At 38.9% G+C, this 18,196-nt stretch overlaps 1 protein-coding gene across 4 annotated transcripts in view; it reads right to left on the reverse strand.

Annotated features, from left to right (window-relative positions):
• Window positions 1–1,750: 1,750 nt before the first annotated feature.
• The window catches only part of rfx3 (regulatory factor X, 3 (influences HLA class II expression)), a 53,907-nt gene continuing 37,461 nt past the window's right edge, over window positions 1,751–18,196 (reverse strand). For 3 of the 4 annotated variants that reach the window (XM_015340302.2, XM_015340303.2, XM_015340304.2), the window contains exons 12-17: window positions 17,418–17,515; window positions 15,551–15,700; window positions 15,074–15,282; window positions 14,320–14,473; window positions 13,444–13,486; window positions 1,751–12,522 (exon numbers count right to left, since the gene is read on the reverse strand). In XM_015340302.2, the coding sequence (XP_015195788.1) occupies window positions 12,299–12,522; window positions 13,444–13,486; window positions 14,320–14,473; window positions 15,074–15,282; window positions 15,551–15,700; window positions 17,418–17,515 (878 nt within the window). In that variant the 3' untranslated portion in view covers window positions 1,751–12,298. Of the gene's footprint in view, window positions 12,523–13,443; window positions 13,487–13,513; window positions 13,788–14,319; window positions 14,474–15,073; window positions 15,283–15,550; window positions 15,701–17,417; window positions 17,516–18,196 lie in introns of those variants that run through there. The other variant, XM_069186888.1, reaches the window with a different exon arrangement.

An 18,196-nucleotide genomic window follows, 5' to 3' on the forward strand; every position in this document is an offset into this window, starting at 1 on the left:
CATACAGTAATAGCTGTGGGCTATTGATAGAGGGTTTCTCTAATTAATATGTACCTCTAATTTGGGAACTGTCCCCTACAGTGCAAGTGGGGGAGCTGGTATTGACTGCACTGCATATGATGACCTCATTGGAATGCATTTTTTTCTGTTGTTTGTCAAACTAGAACATTCCTGATGAAAAGCATCATCAGCAGGGATGAAGAAACAATAATTTTGCACTGTCTTTTCCAACTCGATATCCAACTAGGAGAAGCACATTTCAAATCACTGTTGTTACCAAAGACTGAAAAATAACCAAAAAAAGCACGGCTCAACAAAAGCCAGGCCAGTTGAAGTGTAGTGTTCAGTTTAAATAACACCAAAGACCAGGATGTATGCTGCCAAATTTGCAATGCAAATGTAGTCCAAATTGAGGAGAGCGTATACTCTGGGTACAGAAAGACAGAGAAGACAATCTGTCAGGGAGCCTACGTTTAGGATGTTTAGAATGTCTACATCATTATGAATATCCATCCAACATGTAGAGTTAAATGAATTCTGCCTCGACAATTATATATGTGGCAATGTACATATACTGTATTATTGAGAAAATTATTAAGGTCCAGTTAAATAAGAAATCTTGATCACTACAAATAGAATATAGCTCATCTGACAGCTGTATCCCGGCTGAGTTCTTGTTTGTATTTTATCCTTTATTCAACTGGCAGCTCACTCAAGACATGAGATTAACTGACCACTGGACCTCAGTAATTAGGCTTTTATTGGCCTCCTTATAACGGAGTGGTGTGGACACCTGTGACTAAGAAAGGATGTTCTGCTATTGGTGCTGAGCAGCCCTTTCATTCCTGTGCACTCTGTGATGACTGGAGCTGCCAGCTGAGTGAAGGACAAAAGAGCTCCAGCTGGGCTTGGTGGCCTGAATTAGGAAATGGGTCTGCAGCTGCCGAATGTCTTGACTACTGCTCATGAGGCTCCTGAAAAAAAAATCACCTTGTGCGTTTACAGGCATTAGAGGCACTACAATAAAACCGCCAAATACAATATTGAGAAAAAATTAGAATGAACACAAGAATGCAATAGAGTAAATTATTTCTAATAACATCCTGGAAACTGATAATCAATTTCAAGAAACATCTAGTTGAAGTCAAAATTGCTAAAGGAGGTGCCACCAGTTACTGGATTTAAAGGTGCACAAATGTATTCACAGGATGTGATATCTACTGCTGGATCATTTTTTTTAAATACAAATATGTTATGTCTTTAAGTCACACTCTTAATCAGGTTGTCTTCACCATTTATTATCATGCAACTCCAATTGAGTTTTTAGGTATAAAATATATGAAAATACAGATCCAACCTCCTTGGGTTCACAAACATTGTCCTTGGCACTGTAACATGTAACCAGTGTATGCACTGCAGGTTTTTTAATCAACTTCAAGTCTACCCAGTATTTCAAATCACATGTTTCTGAAATGATCTAACAGAGCTCCTCTTTAACCTGGCAGTGTTTTATTTCCTAACAAAGGTGTTTATGCAGTAGGTGATGTTCCATTTTGTAGCTTATTAAAACACCATTTTCAATTGGCTATTTCAGCAACCAAACCAGCTAGACTTGCCAAAGGACCTGCTCTTGCTTGTTACTCACCTTAGATCCTTTGGGCTTTCATCCAGCTCGCTGTTATGTGTTGGTGCTCCCACCCATTTTCTAATGATACAGACTCATTTATGAAAACAGACATCAACTCAATGGTAAATTTCAACGAGAAAAAGTTTATTAATTTTGAAAGACAAGCCACAAATTTTAAGAAAACAACACCAGTAAGCTAGCCTGAGCTCAAATCTGAAATATTCAGAAAAACAAACTACATGTGTCCTTAATATTTCCTATAGATTCTTTTATAACGACACACTAAAAGTTAATATATACCTTTATAAATATAAAAGTTCCCCAGTTGTTTTTGTTATTATTATTTTTTTGTAAAATACACAATACAAATCACCCTTGCACTTGTTAGCTCTTGCCAATTTTAGAGGATATGATATACCAAAATTTAACTTGAAACAACACACAAAAAAATCACAATGATATATATTTACAAAATACAACACATTATACAAAACAAAAAAAGAGAGAATCACAATGTACTCATTCAACATATTTAAATAATTAAAAATTAATTTGTCATCCAAAAAGAATAAAGGAAAATAACAACAATGGAAAAAAAAATCAGATACATTTCCTCCATTTTTCTGTATATACACCACAGACTCAGCTACTGGGAGAGCACAGAGCCACACGGCCTGCGAGACTGTGGGCGGGTTGTGCTTGCATCAGAATGAGCTACAGCATGTCACCATTTACAAAGAGAACTGTCAGATGGCACTTCAAATATATCGGAAATCAACACACCGCTTTTACTGTACTGCAAAACCAAAATTGACAGCAATATTACAGTATTCTTCTTCCATTGGCAAAACTGTCATTAGAACATCCTGTGTACACAGTTTTAGTTAAGACACTAAAAAAAACCCAAGGTTAACATTAAGTGCCAAGAATCGCAAGAGAATTACCATCCACCACATAATGGAACATACAGAATGTTATCGCATATGTCCTCCCATTGATGGAGACCATTTTTGCAGCAGATATACCCAGATGGGTGGCCAGCACTTCATCTCTTATAACCTAATAATAGTTCCAACAACAAATTGTGTTCTGCAATGTTGGTGTGTTTGTAAGTAAACAACTCTTTTAAAAAGAATCTGTGAATTATTTTATTTATTTTTACTATCCCTATTAACAGGTTTTATGATGACATTTACAAGGAACTTTACGGATGCTGGAAGTCTAGAAGCAACTCAAAGTCAAACTTTAAATTTTACAAGTGAAAATAGTCTATGAAGTATTGCACATGGAGAGAACGAGGGATTGTAAAGGAGATACAGGCCTACAGAGATACCAGCTTGCAAAGAACGATCCCTATTTCTATTAATCTATTTTAACACACTGATTGAAAGGTTTTAATACAATCACGTAAGTAGAGACTGCCTTCTAAGACTTGCCAGATGGAGTCAATGTAATTACTATTCAAAATAACTAAAGGATGGACAACATACTTTATATTTGGAATGCATTACAATCAATTATTCTTAATGTATCTAAGAGCTTCATTTGTCTACTGGGGGCTTCACCAGGCATCTCACCTTTGATGTGAGCATCTTTATTTCATAAAAACAAAACAAAAATCATAAGGCTACAAACAGGAGCATGACACTTTGCCATTCTAGCTTGTTTGGTTGTTAGTGACTAATTTCTGTTTGATTGTTGTTTTGTAGTTTTATAACACAGGTTACTTCGTGCTTTAGGAATTGTAACTAGTTGAGGTAAAGAAGTGATCAGTCATTCATTTTATTGATGATCTTTAAAAACCAACATTTGGCCTTTTGACGACAAAATCTGTTATTGAACATTTTTAAAAATAAGGCGATTTTGAGGATCAGCAAATCCAAAACTAAGAGTTGTTGGTTTAGAAAAAAAGGAATCTCAGTGTTTGACTTCCATCATGTTTTTCCTATAAGATACAATATACACTAGTACAGCAAGTCTAAAATATTAAAATTAGCAGGCAATTTTGTAAACAGAAAACAAGTTGGGATTTTATTCCGATTCGTCTGTATGAAAGATGTGTGTAAAAAAGTACTTTGCTGTAAAAAAATTAAGATGTATAATGTTTTGAATAAATGTATAAGCATAAGATGAAAAAAATATAAATACAAAAAAAAACTAAACTTTTTAAACTGATATATATACTGAATGAATGTCCTGTAGAGTTCTGTACCGACTGGTTTTTGCATCTGAGATAAGTTAAGAATCAAAAAGATTGCTCAAAAAAGGAGTCAATGTGTCTTATAATTCTCAGGAATCTTTATTTCTAGTCTTGTTCTGTCGGTCAAGATCATCTCCTGAACTCCTCAACAGGTAGAGTATGAATTTAATTTGGACTCTGCAAGTTCTCTGAGCAGCATTTCCATATGAACTCAGCTGTATTAAAGTTCAGTGGATGGCAAGACAAACCTAATGAAGTGCACCATAACTCTTCTCTGTATAATTCTGTGAGATCTAACCCATTTTTTATAAAAAACAGAAAAGCTAGACAACCAATGACATACTTCTGTTTATTTTAATTACTACTTTATCATACTTTCATTTTTGTTCAAAAGGATTAATCTGAACTGAATAACTCTCTTACTTTTTTAAGGTTCAGAAAAGAACTACTACCGACAGAAGTGCTCTTTTCCAGAAAGAGCACAACAGTGATGCGTGTGTCCAGGTTTTGTTGTTGGCGTAAGCTCAAAAGACAGAATAAACCACTGGAAAGCAGGCACATCAAAATATGTCATCATAACACCAGTTAAAGGGTGCTTTGGAAATTATTTTTTTTTGTCAAAACCATATTGATATATTTTGATGTTGTGTGCATTTCTTGGAATGAATATTGACAGCATTGTCTATTAAGTGTTGACAGCTCACTCTATGTTTGAAAGTGTACATAGAGGCAAACTAAGGACCAGTCAACCCAACAGACCCAGGAGTAGCTGACCAAAAGTTTTTGATGAGGACGGCAAACAAGAGTTTTGATATAAGGTTACATACAGTGTTAGTGCTTTATCCTAGTTCGTGATTGGGGTTTGTCTACAGGGCAGGACAAAAGGAGCCCCTGGCAAAAAGAAAATCCCCTTCAGGCAGCTACTCTTTAACTTGCAGCTGATATAAGTAGGGTATTGTGGTGTAGTGTTCCCTCTTTAATAACAATACGTTTACGTAATTGAGGAGCATTGCACTTATCAGTTCCTTAAGTGATGGTCCCATTATCATTTTCCCAGCCAGTTCTCTATTCTAAATGAGCTAAATGCAAACCCTAAAACAAACGGTGCATGTCCTCATTCAAACCTCCTGAAACTTACATGATCCGTTTCCCTTTTAACAACCCAGTCTCTAAATAAAATGTGGTCTTCACACACGTCACTGAGAGAAGTCAGACCCTGGGGACTGCAGGACAGAGCTGGGCTGATGTGGCCTCAGTTTTCTCTGGTCCTGATCAAGCTCACTCATGGTAGTGTATATCATTGAAGGCACTGAATATTCTTTTGTAACTGAAGCTGCACTGTAGTTCTACACAATCTCAAGCATTACATGAGCAGTGATTTGCAGGGAGAGAATGGAACACGTTTTCCCACTTTTTACACTTGCATTTAGGAAAATGAAATAGCTTTCAATATTGAACCAAAATGGAAATTGATATGTTCCTTTAAAAGAAGGCAGGAATTTTTACTTTTGTTTTACATTGGCCTAAATAAGAGATGATATTTTAACAATAAAACAGCCAAAGGCTTTTCTTTAAAAAACAAACCAACAAACAAACAAACAAACAAAGCAATCCTTATGATTCTAACATTTTCAGTAAAAAAAAAATCTCAGTAAGGACTTTACAGTACTTTTCCCTTCCATGTAAAATTAAACACATACATAAGAGAATGTTTTAAAATAAGAATCCTTAGAAATTGGTGCAATGTATAACCAGGCAGGATATTAATGTTTTAAGAGGTTGTTTTGGACCATGTTAGGATCACTGGAAAAAAAAAATGATTCTACCAGGCACATGTCACAAAGAAAATAAATTAAAAATAAACAGACCATTAAACTAGCAGCACAAAATGCATGCAAAACAAAAAGCACTTATGAGACTGTACAAATCAATATGAATAAATATAATTGATTAACCCTTTGAGAACTGTTTGCACTGCTGGCAAAACAGTGTATTGTCTTTTGAATTAGTTTCATTTGTTTGATAGGAATGGAAAAGGAAAAGAAAAGAGATGCAATGTTTTGGCTGTGGGGGCCTACTTCAGGTGTGAGGTCTCTACAAGAACGCTCCATAGCTGAAACGTGTCTCTTTTCTTTTCAGCATGGAATAAACCTTTACCTTTGGAGCCTACGCATGCTGAAGCAGCTACCTACTTCAATTGCCTGATGACTACTAGCGGTGGATAAATGTGTATTCACCAGCTGTATGCACCGAGAGTGAAGACTGTACTATGAGTGAGGCCCGGTGCAGGAGGGGCGGGCACAGTAGGGTGTGCCACACGACGTGGGCAGCGGAGCAGTGCCTATACCACCCTGCCGCTCACCTCGCACCTCAGACACGCCACAGCTGGATTTGGTATTATTGCAGGCCAACAAATATCCGAGCAAATATTTCTCCAGAGCAAACACAACAGCTTCATCACGGCACCAAGAAAATTACTTTTTTAAAATCTATTGTGCTTATATGTCACAAGACAGTCATGATCCCACCATACATACACTGTGGGAGTCTGCTTTATGAGGTGAAGTATTAGTCATTTTGTCATCTAGTTACCTAGTCATTTTTTAGGTTTTCTAAAAAATCTTCTAAATTTAGTAAAACTAAATTTCACTTGAGATCAGAGACAAAAACATAACTGGCTCATATAAAGTGCCTAAATAAGAGACCATAATAATTAAGACACATCGCACTCTATTTGTCTATTTTAACAGCAATTTTAAAAAAGACACCATAATAGCATTAGCATAAAAATATAAGAAATGTATTAGCATTTTGGGGGGGATTTGTAAACAGATCTTGCCTCAGTTGATAGGCATTAATCGATAAGTTTTGCTAAATTAATTGTGAAATGTATCTGTAAAAGTTCTGGAGTAATAAAAAATGTAGTCTGATGATTAAATGATTGTGCAGAGAGTTCTCAAAGGTTTACAGTTGTAGACATTTCTTAAGTCAGTCAGTAGTATTTTAAAACAGTGAATTTTAACTATTTCTTTTTCAGTTTAAACACCTCCAGCCACTACGGTTTCATAAAAGAAAAATCGATAGAAATTCAAGTACAGAGTTTGCCAGTGTTGTGAAAATGACAGCTGCCTTATATGTCTCAGCATCATTAACTTTTTCGGTCAGGCACAGAAACAACAAATAAATCAGGTAGCAACAGGCAACAGCTTGTGATCTTCACTCTGTCTTTCTTCCCAAATTTACATCACTTTTGGAACAGTCCTTGGTCTTTCAATTTGAAATTGCCATTTGTCCACCCAGTCTCAGAATGTGGGTTATAAATTGACTCTGCTTGCCAATACATCCCTCATCTCATACCAGCACAAGAGAGAAGTCATGACCTTTACAGTAAAAATGCTGTAAAAAATCTAGCCATCTCTTTTGCTACACAGGCCACAGCACAAACAGAAGAGCTACACCGCAGGGCAGAGAACAGCTTTCAGCTCGCATTGGTGACGCTGAGAGCAAGCTCATGGCAGCTGCTGGAGCAGCAGAGAAGAGTGGGGACACACTGGCTGACTGTGGACCAGCCTAGCGCTGGAAAAGCCCCCTGGAGTGGTGAGCCACAGGCAGGTAAAGGTATATAGCAACTCATTAACAATTCACTATCAACATGTAGTTAACAGAAACAAAACACACATCTGAAATATAAAGTGATTCTTATTAAAGGCAGGTGTGAACAATTCAAAAGACTTAGAATTCCCGTTGTTTGTTTTGCTTTAGACTGAAAGTCACACCCACTCCCCCTATCCTGACTGGATGTAGAGTGATCTTGTTAGGCAATAACCAGATTTTTTACATTAAATACAAGAGTGACTAACCTTGTTCCAAATAAAGGACACCAATGCTGAAGTCTGCAAATAAGTCAGCATTTCCAGTCATGGTGGCTATTCTTTCAATATACTTTCTCTTTATTACCATGTATCCTGTTCATGAGGATAATAAACTGAATAAATATTCCTTCATCAATGTCACTACCTATTAGGCTAAAAACACATATACAATTGGTCCAGGCCAACAGAATATCATGCCTGCTCTTTGAGAAGAGACAAGAAGTGAATTTCACAAGCTTTCTAATACATCAAGACAGCCTAAATGAGAAATACTTCTCAATTCCTGTCCACCTGTCACAGCGAGCAGTCTTACAGGCTTGTGCCTCATACATCAAAGCGCCAAGAAGATACAGTTAATGACCTGAGAGAAAGCAGCAAGCCTGACATAAGGCTCCACAGCCCAGTCCCCAGCCATAATCCAAACAACACCAAGTCATAGCTACCAAACATGACAGAATGACAATCATAGCAAATACATGAAAAAATACACAAACCAAATAAATCTAGATAGATATATCATAGAAAATATTAATTTGGTCCAATATACATTAATAAAGAGAAAACAGAGTAAGGATCAAGGTGATGTTTGCACTCCATCTAATAACTGCTGATGGTAGTAATTTTTTTTACAAAGAAATAATCTCAGGTAAACAAACATGTAAAGGCTGTAGCAAAATTCAGCAGCTCAGCAGCCTGAGCTGAAATTAAAAATGGAATCTGTGCACTCCAGCCAGTTGAAAACTGAACAGTTGCAAAGAGGGTGCAGCACATGGGCAGCTGGACTCGAAGCCACCTGTGTCGTTACAACACAGAGATCAGGACACAAGAAGCCCTGCATGCTGCATGCGTTTTGCCAAACGAGCCAGAGCCCACTAGCAGTAGAGAACATGGAGCCACAGCAAACTCACAGATCACTCTCTTTGCTACAGCACACTGAATGAAATACATTGAGACACAGCAGTTATATGTTCAGACATGGGGTTAGTATCTGATGGAATCTGTTCAGAAACTCAGGTGACCTGTAGTATCTGACGAGTGCTGAACACAGTTTCAGTCCATTCTCCTGCATACTGACCAGCTGACTATCAGCAGCAATAGGTTTCCCTTCTCCCTGCATAGGAAGGGCTATAAAACTCACAGGAGTGCAATTAGTTCATTTAGATGTAAATGAATAAATCCCCACAAATCTATGTCTTTCTGTTAAAATCACTTTATAAATACCTCAGTCTAAATGTTTGTCTTTTAAGAGCAGGTAGAGTCAATATTGACATAATAATGTTTAGTCTGACATAAAAGAACTCGGTATGAAATCGCTGGAATCCTTTTCACAAAATGAAAAATAACCAGTCGTGCCATTTGTTTCCACTTAGATGGTGGGTCACAAACCCAGCTGTCTGAGTTTGCTCAGGAGAAGCTTCAACTCATTCTGTATCTCCTCATCTCAAGTAAAACTGGAGCATGGTCAATAAGGATACACCACTCACACACAAGGTTACAAAAACAACAGAATACAGATAAATGATTTGCCGGACTGCTGGGGTTGGGGGTGGGGGGGTGGGAGGAGCCAAAAAAAGCTGCAGTTGTTTAAGGCACTGTGCAGAAGCGGAGGTACATTGATCCCTGACATTAATTCTGTACATGGCAATAGTCCAACATGCCGCCTACAGAAAGGATGACGCAACTTCTTGAGGTGTGTCTGCTTTGATTCTTTTGTTTTGGTCCAATCCCAAAATCTCCTTGATAGACAGAGTACAAATAAAGGGCCCTGGTAACAAAAAACAACTGCGTGGCACAGTAAACAAACAACTCCTATAATCACATCTTACTGCTCTGGGACTAATGTCCATGAGTACTGTACTATACTAGCAGTTAAAGCTATTAACTACAGACCTACGTGCCCTAGGGAAACTGTGGCTGGAACATACGAAATCTAGCTCTAATATTTACAGCACTGTCATCACCCTGCAGAACAGCAGCTGACCCAAGTCTGACAGTACAGCAGCACGTGATGTACAGAAGAGGCAGCCTGCCAGCTTGAGCTGCCTTACTGACTGCTGTAAAAATGTCACAAAAATCACAGTTCAGTATTTCCATTCATACAGGACTCACAATTCTCGTTAAGCTAATAAAAACATACAGAATAAAATAGTGTACCCATGTATTTTAGTTCACTTAATTTAGAGATATTTTTACTAATTTCTGACTGAAGATCTTTAAATGATAATTTCATGTATCAGAAACCATTTTTATAATTTTAGAAACCAAATTAACCCTCATTTTATAATTTTGCTGGGCTTCTAGCATTCATTTTCTTTTCACACAATGCGGCTAAATTTGTATTTAGCACTACAAAAATAACCCCATTTTTACTATCTTGCCTTTTTGACACACATTCATTCAGGAAAAAGACTACATTACACAATAAAATATGCAAAGGGTTAAGTGGGATGACAGGCTGCAGTAACATTCGTCCCTTACAAAGAACACCAAACTTACACAGTGCACCCGTGGTATCTGGGCAGCTGCAGGCGAATACACCTGTGGCAAATGTTCTTGTGATCTCCATGAGCTGTGATCCTGCTGCAGCTCCACCTGCTGTCCAGTAATTGGAGTTAACCAAATCTCAAAAACAAATCTTGAGCCCTCTACATAAGTCTCTACTAGCACTAGTCTCCTCAATCAAAGTCACCACAAACTGATCATCAGAAATGGAGGAAAAAAAACAAAGAGTATTAAGATCAACCTATATGATTGATCTGGTATATAACATCCTCATCCCCATAAAGTTCACTATGAGGAAAACTCACAGGTTCCTGCCACTTTGTGCAGGGATGGAGTGTGCAGGGATGGAGGCAACTCAAGACAAAGAACTCCAGTGAATTTAAGTGAAATCATTGCCAAGCCCTGCTCTCACATCCGCAAGCAACAGTTTGCCCTGAAAATCACAACTCTTCGATTAGATGATACCACAGAAAGAGTGTTAAAGCTCAGAGCATTGTCCATTAAAATGGAGACTTTTCTCTCCTGACAAGTTAGCAGCTCCAACAAGGGTTTCATATTATCACTGGGGACCATACAGTACACAATGTGGTCACCACAACACACAAATACTAGGATGAGAAAAAGTGTCACAGAAAGACCAGGCAGGAACCATATTTCTTTTCCTCGCTAGTGCCATTAGTGCAAACAAGACACTGGAGAGAATCCATACTTTACCAGTGACAAACAGGCAAGGACCCTAAGTGTCTCCTGTACTGTTTTTAAATATTGGACTCGAAAACTAGACCATAGTGTCATGGAATGGTCATGTTTACAGTTTTGGCAGTCAGACTAAGATGTCATGACATGTAGACCATTGCTTTTTTTTTTTGCTTGAACAGCACAGATTGGTTTTTCCAACCATCTGCATCAACGTACCTCCTGTACAGTAATAATGTGTGCCAACTGCTAAACGAGGTAATGGCAGAATCCACAAAGTCACTATAGGGGTAATTACAGACACAAAGGTTTAAAAAGAATCTCATTGAGTGATACTAATCTAATTTGTAGCTGCCCTTATACACGATTCTGACTGTGCTACACCTGCTCTACAACAGGAATTAAACTGCCAAATTGAAAGATATCAGTTCAATGCTCCTCTAACTTTAGATTCCTTTTATACATCTCTGGACTCCAATGGTCCCTGCTGCACTGAGGAGGAAAGGAGCTTCTTAATTCAGACATTCGGCTGAGACTTAGGTTGGCACCTGGGGCACTGATGCCACTATGGAACTGTGTCAGCACTTCTGGTACAGATGTATGTCACTAGACTACCTCTTAACAAGGATGTTTTTTTTTAGGGACTGCGAAAATACTTCAGTCATGTGTGAGATTATTAAAACAAAAGAGGAGCACAAAGGGAGAGAGGCTGGCCATATTTTGCTGAGTGAGAGACAAAGAAACAGCACATTCAGAGTAAGGCAGGGGTGACAGCGTCACCTGAACTGAACTGGGGCTACACACATAGGCTGAAGCTACACACAGGCTGAGCAGTTTCAGGGGGAAAGAATCAAATGAATCTTGTGTAGTGGCTTATGGGATACCAATGGGATTTTTATCAAGCAGGTCACTACCATAACCTTTGGTACATGAAAGCAAGTCCTTTTTTTAAACAGCCGATTGTTCTCTTTCTTTAAAGAAGTTCTTCCTCTTTGTTGGAGCAGGTTGTCCAATACAGATGGGAGAACTGGACCTGTGTTCGTGGCCACAAAGGGTGCAGAGAATTACAGAAAATGACATTTCAAAACATTGAATCATGCCTCGTTTCCCAAACAGACTGCTTCACGTAGGTTGACAGTGACGTTATCTTGCCGGGTGGCAGATCAAGCCCGAGACCCCCCTAGTTCAACTCACCTGCCCTTCTTTGGGTGAGAGAACCCTGTTCAGCCCAGTGCGCTCAGTTCAGGCTTCACGTGGTTTTGGTTCTTAGGCTTAGAATCACGAACACCCTTGTTCACGAGACCAAGAGAAATCTGCAAACAGTCAAGCTACAGGTTTAGACGGCTATTGAGAGAGCATGGTGACAAGCGACGGAGAGAGGTGCTCCAGCCCCTGGATGCCTCAGACCGAGGCGTAGGTGTTTCCGGTGGCGCTGCAGTGCCGGATGGTGGGCGTGCCAGGGAGGATGTGCTCAGGTGGCAGAGAGTTCAGGATGATAGGCTGAACACCGCCGTCCAGCGCCCCCTGTAAAGCCTGGCTCACCTCTGCTTTCTCTCTCTTAGCCAGTGGTTCCCCCGAGTCCTCCATTTCATCCTCCATCTCGCTCTCCGCGTCACTCACTTCATCTGCTCAGAAGGGAAACGCATACATAAGGACAATCTGGATTCCTTGCCTCTCTGATTCAGCAATGTCCTGTTTTACTAGACTGGGTTGATAGACCCAGCTCATCAAGGATCTGCTTTCATTAAACTTCGATCTCTTAACCTGCTAAAGTGCTTCTACTTGAATACAATCACACACATTTGAATCCTTGGGAGCTATGTTAGTAAGACGCAGAAAATAAAACTCAAGAGTTTCTTTGCAGCAGAATCATTGGGTCACCGACAAATACTGTGTCCCTGCGTTACTTGCCCCTTAATTTTCAAAGTGAAAAAATGAGCGCAAATTATGATAAGTGCCTCAATAGCACAATGAACACAGTGGTCGTTTGATGCAGACAGAAAATAGCAAATAGCAATGCGTTTCAAGTACAAAGCTATTCCCCGGCCAGCATCATAGGTAGCCTGCATCTTTGATGAATCTTCAAACTACTTGTTGTGGTCAAATAAGACCTTGTTCAGGATAACGTTGTTCAGTTACAAAAAAAGATATCTTGCTAGTTTGCAAGAGAGTAAAGAAATCTAATTTTTAGAAGGCTAGGGGGCGTGGCTGGGAGGGGTGGAGGTTACCATCTGCCTAAGCCTTTCCCTGCAGGAAACCCTGTTGCAAAATTAACAAGCTTCTGGTATTGCCTTGAAACGACAACAACCTTGTTGCCACTGCCTGCTTCACTATTAACTACAATAGTTAAAGTATGTGGTTACCACATGTAAAAATGTGAAAATGACAGAGGAGCAATGAAAGTCCAGCAAAACTTAAATATATCAAGAAATTATTTATATAGTATCTGTTTAACCAACTGTTATTATTTAGTTAGCATATACAGATCTATTTTTTTGTAGTGATATCATGCACCACACAATCAATAGCTGTAAAGTGTTATTTACCTTTGTCGATATTTGCAGGTGACATGGTATTGAGATCATCAAACTTCAGGGTGAAGAGAAAAAAAAACAGTTACATGACACACTGAGTCTCTTGTGCAATACATTCACAGCAACACTTCACAATAACAGGCTTCTTTCAGTTAAAAATGATATCAGTTAGGGTATGCAAGAAATCCTTTGATGCGAAAATGCTTTTAAGGAATCCTACAAGAAGGCAAACTAAAACAAATACTACAGCAAAACTGGGGAGTCTTGACCCCTCTTCTGAATGTCATGAACATCATTCAGTCTATCTGAACCTGAATCGTCTGAACAGTGTTCTTCTCCCTGATGTGCAGTCCTGGCTTTCCTCAGAGTCAGTAGGGAGATTTCAGACAAAAAACATTTTTTTTAATTACCATGTATTTAATACCGCTTTTGACTTTTATGCCTATAACTACTGTAACTATTTGAATTACTGAGCATTACTACATTTCTAAAAAGCATGAAATGTATCTCTGTAATGGTTCTCCATCACACACGTCAGTGATGTGAGAAGGGGGCATGGAGAAAATTCAGATCCTAACACAGAGAGGCATCACTTTTATTTTCCTCAGGGAGATCCACTACCAAACCCTTTATCAGCCCCTGAGCTGGTTTAGCTCATATCCACTGAGGCCTCACTTGAGATCAATAGATCAACAGATGTAACAAGTGCCTTAATTTGATTTTAACTTCAATGTCAAGTTTTCTAGATTAAACACTACTGGATTTAACAATGTAATCTCCACAGAAAATAATTTTAATAAGACTAACGTCATTACATCTTGAAAGAAAAGTAAAACAAAAACAAACCAATTGAGAGAACAATCTTGTCCCAGGATATGGTTTCCTTACCTCTCCCATGACAGCAATGGGCGTCTCACCAGTTGCCTGGGCAACACGATGCTCCACTAAATAAAACATGTACTCGTCGTAGAGGAGGCGAATGAGATGAAATGAACCGAAACTAGCAGCACTCCGTAAGGTGAGGTCCCGGATCACCATGGAGCTGGAAAAGACAGTGTAAAGCTGAAGTGTGATAACTGCAACAGAAGCACATCAAACTACCTACGAGCATAACTGTGGCTCTCAGATTGGTAGAAGTAACATTGGAATTGAAAACATGGATTAACAGTAAATATGATGCATGGAATGTCATTAGAATATTAAATCATTAATTTCAGTAATGTCCAGCCAGGTTGCCTCCTATATGTGATGGACCCAAGGAACCCAAGCCCAAGAGCATATACTCATTCAAGCAATACTAGAATCCATAACATCTACTGATTCATTATTAAACATCTGGGTAACATGACAATCTGGTACCCTGCTGAAGCTGAACTAAGAAAGAAGCAAACTCAGTACTTCTAAATGCTCACATTATCTCAAATACAAAGGAAGATATTTTGTCAATATATGTATTTCCAAAAGTCCTCCTCTCATTTCTAGCCTTTCTTACGGTCAAGACTAGCAATGAAACAAGCAGGATGGGCCAAAAGAACGTTTTAAAGACAGACAGGTAAGGGCTTAGATTACTTTATCAACTGCAGTTGAGAAAGAGCAGTGACAGACAGAGGGTGTTCTGACTTTATCGGCTGTTATTGATTACCTGTAAAAGGACCACTTCAAGAGGAACTGCCGAGCAGCTTTAGGGAAACTGGGCCTCCCTTCATACGGTTTCAGCACCTGATTGACCACATTGTCCAGCCAGGCTGCCCACTGTTCCAGGGTGCTCTGCTGCTGCAGGGTCAGCTTGAAGTCTTGCTCCAGCCTCTGCACCACACTCTCTTCACACTGGCACACCCAGGAAGCCTGTTCCTGCAAGGATGAGATCAACCAATCAGTTCCCCAGTAGAAATATGTAGAGGAGCAGCCTGTTTTGCTCAGCAAAACTTTACCGGCTGGTCAGGAATGTAAATGTCCTTCTTATGGAGAGTTTTCAAGAACAACTGAGAGGTTAGGATATTTTTCCATCTAAATGCATGGTGACCAGCATGTTATATGTGTCACCCCTCATAAGCATGTTAATTTCTGTCCTAAAGATTGCTCAGGAACATGTGCGCAGTGACAGGAGACGAGGGCTTGCCTGTACATTGGCGAAGTCCACGCGGTTGAGGTCACTAAGCATCTGGTTGATCTGCGAGGTGTTCTGCAGCACAGCCCGGGCAGCCTGGGCCAGGTGGTTCAGAGAAGTGTATCTCCGCAGGGTCTGGGCAAAGGCACTAACAGCAGCAACCTGTGGGCAAGATAAACTACTCTGACATGGCCTAAATCTTCATTACATTATAGCATTCTTATTAAACATATAGCTATAATACACCATCACTACATTATTGCTTTTATTATGATTATATGATGATCATTGCTTTTATCGCTATAACAAATACCTTTAGAACACAAAAGCAGTTTGCTGACGGTAGGGCTAAGATTGGTGACACAATGATATCTTCAAGCACCCAGGCGTGTCCCTAATCCGATTGGCACTGAACCTCCTGGACTTAGCTGCAAAACCCTATGATGTGGCTTGAAGGTAAGTGGGTTGGAGGAGTCTGACTGGAGCTTCTCTTCCTTCCCCATATGAAGCTGCAGGATTTGTAACCATGTGCTGAGATGTGAAAAACACTATTTTCCACAACATGCCAATCAGGTGGTATTACAAAAGTAATTGGCAAATCAGACGTTAAAAAAGAATAACTGATAATCAATTGTGCATGTAATTAATTTATGACACAAAGGGGTGTTTATCACCAGGTTAGTGTTTCCTTCTTGATCTTTGCAGAAAGTGTAACAATGCTGATGTGGAGAGAGAGGCAATGTTCATTCCACATCATTCTGCCCCAGCAGCACTTTGTCAAACTCCATCACTGAAGGGCTACATTTTCCACCCCAGGAGCAATAGGTCTGGTAATAGATGCCTACGTTACAACAAGATTACATCCAGCCATGGCTTTAGGAAAAGCTCTCAATCAGTACATGAATAAGATAGCCTCTTACTCGCTGTCCACCTCTTACATAGCACAGCCCATTTCATAGATGTATATCCCTATTCTGAGATATATATTAACTCCCGAAATATTCAATTTCAAATGTAGCCCCAGTCCTTGGCGTTGACCATCTTACTCTCTTGGTTATTAGTAGCTGACAGACTCACAACCATTTCTTGAAAGACCCTTGAAAGCTATGGCTGGATAGCTTTTTATTCCAAGTACCAATGGCTTAATGTAGTCTGCTTTTCATTCATTGTGAACACTACATTACTTACCTAAATGTATAAATTACCGAATCACTAGCTTAATTAGACCTTTTTAATTTAATAAATTTTCTATATTCAAGCTCAAGACTTGAGGTAACTTGATGATACCAGAAATTTCACAGCTGAACTAAAAAAAAAACAGCTTTAACGGTATATAGCAACTTCTTATGAAAATGATGTTATGTTCTGTGACATGTCTGTTGAGAAGCTAGTCTTACAGGCAGAGGGCATCTCTAACGCTCTTCATGTTCAGTGAGTTTTCACCAACATCAGTTCAATGAGATATACATTATGCTCCAAACATAGCGGGACATGACAAGTCTAAAGTGGGATTTTCACTATAGTAATAATCTAATCTAATAATAATCTTTTCTCATGAAAACAGAACACAACTCTTAGGTACAAAGTATTTAAAATAAAAAAAGATAATTAATTTCTACCCTCTTGGGCCAACTTACCAGGTAGAAAGTTTTATACTTCTTTTAAGAAGCAAAAGTATTTGGAGCATTAGCTGGCAGATGTCTTTTGATGGTCAGGTATTTGTTGTTGGGTAACTAGGCGCATAAAAAAAGCTGTGGATATCATATAGACCTATCTCACTTCAGTGCTTGGAGTCTGTTGTCAAATGACAAAGTGAGAACCAGCAAAATGTTTCTGGGTTATTCCAGGTCTTGCAAACTCTCTGAATGAAACCCGTTACCTTGGTTTGAATCATTTTCTGTGGAATATTGTTCATGGCATTGGTTAGCCAGCCTTCAAGGCTTTTTGCAAAATTGCGGATGGCTTGGGTCAAGGCACCTAAAAGAAACAAAATGGAGGAAAATTAACACAGGTAGATAAAGAGATACTAACTAATATTTCAGGTGGGTAGCTGCGTCGGCATGCGTAGGCTGCAAAGGAACAAGTCCTAGGTTTATTCCGTGCTGAAAAAAAAGAAGAAAGAAAACACAACGTTTTGGCCGTGGAGCCTTCTTCAGCACACCTGCACACCTGAAAAAGGCTCCACGGCTGAAACGTTGTGTTTTCTTTCTTTTTTTTCAGCATGGAATAAACCTCTTACTTGTTCCTTAACTAATAATTGACTACAGATTTTGAGTACATGTATTCTAGGACAACTTTCTATGGAGATATATAATTATTTTATATTCCAGATGTAGTCATACAACTATTCTAACTATTCTATTCTAAAGGGTACAATTACAATGACTGGCTGTGCCTATTAACTCACAAATCAAACTCAATGTCTCTTCTATATAACTTAGTATGATAGTTTGCTTCTTCTCACAGAACCCTTTGTGAAAAGAGGTTTCCACTATCAGAGCTCTACACAGCATAGAAGAAGGTTTTAATTTGCCTGTTTTATGAACAATGAGTATGAATGTATCGGTGGATACAACCACTGGAATTTGACAATTTCATTTATAATATTGTCTTTCAGTACAGAATTGGCCCAAAGGTAAGTTTTCTTATCTTGTTCTT

Source organism: Lepisosteus oculatus, chromosome 3 (genome assembly GCF_040954835.1).
Source record: "Lepisosteus oculatus isolate fLepOcu1 chromosome 3, fLepOcu1.hap2, whole genome shotgun sequence".
NCBI lineage: Eukaryota > Metazoa > Chordata > Actinopteri > Semionotiformes > Lepisosteidae > Lepisosteus > Lepisosteus oculatus.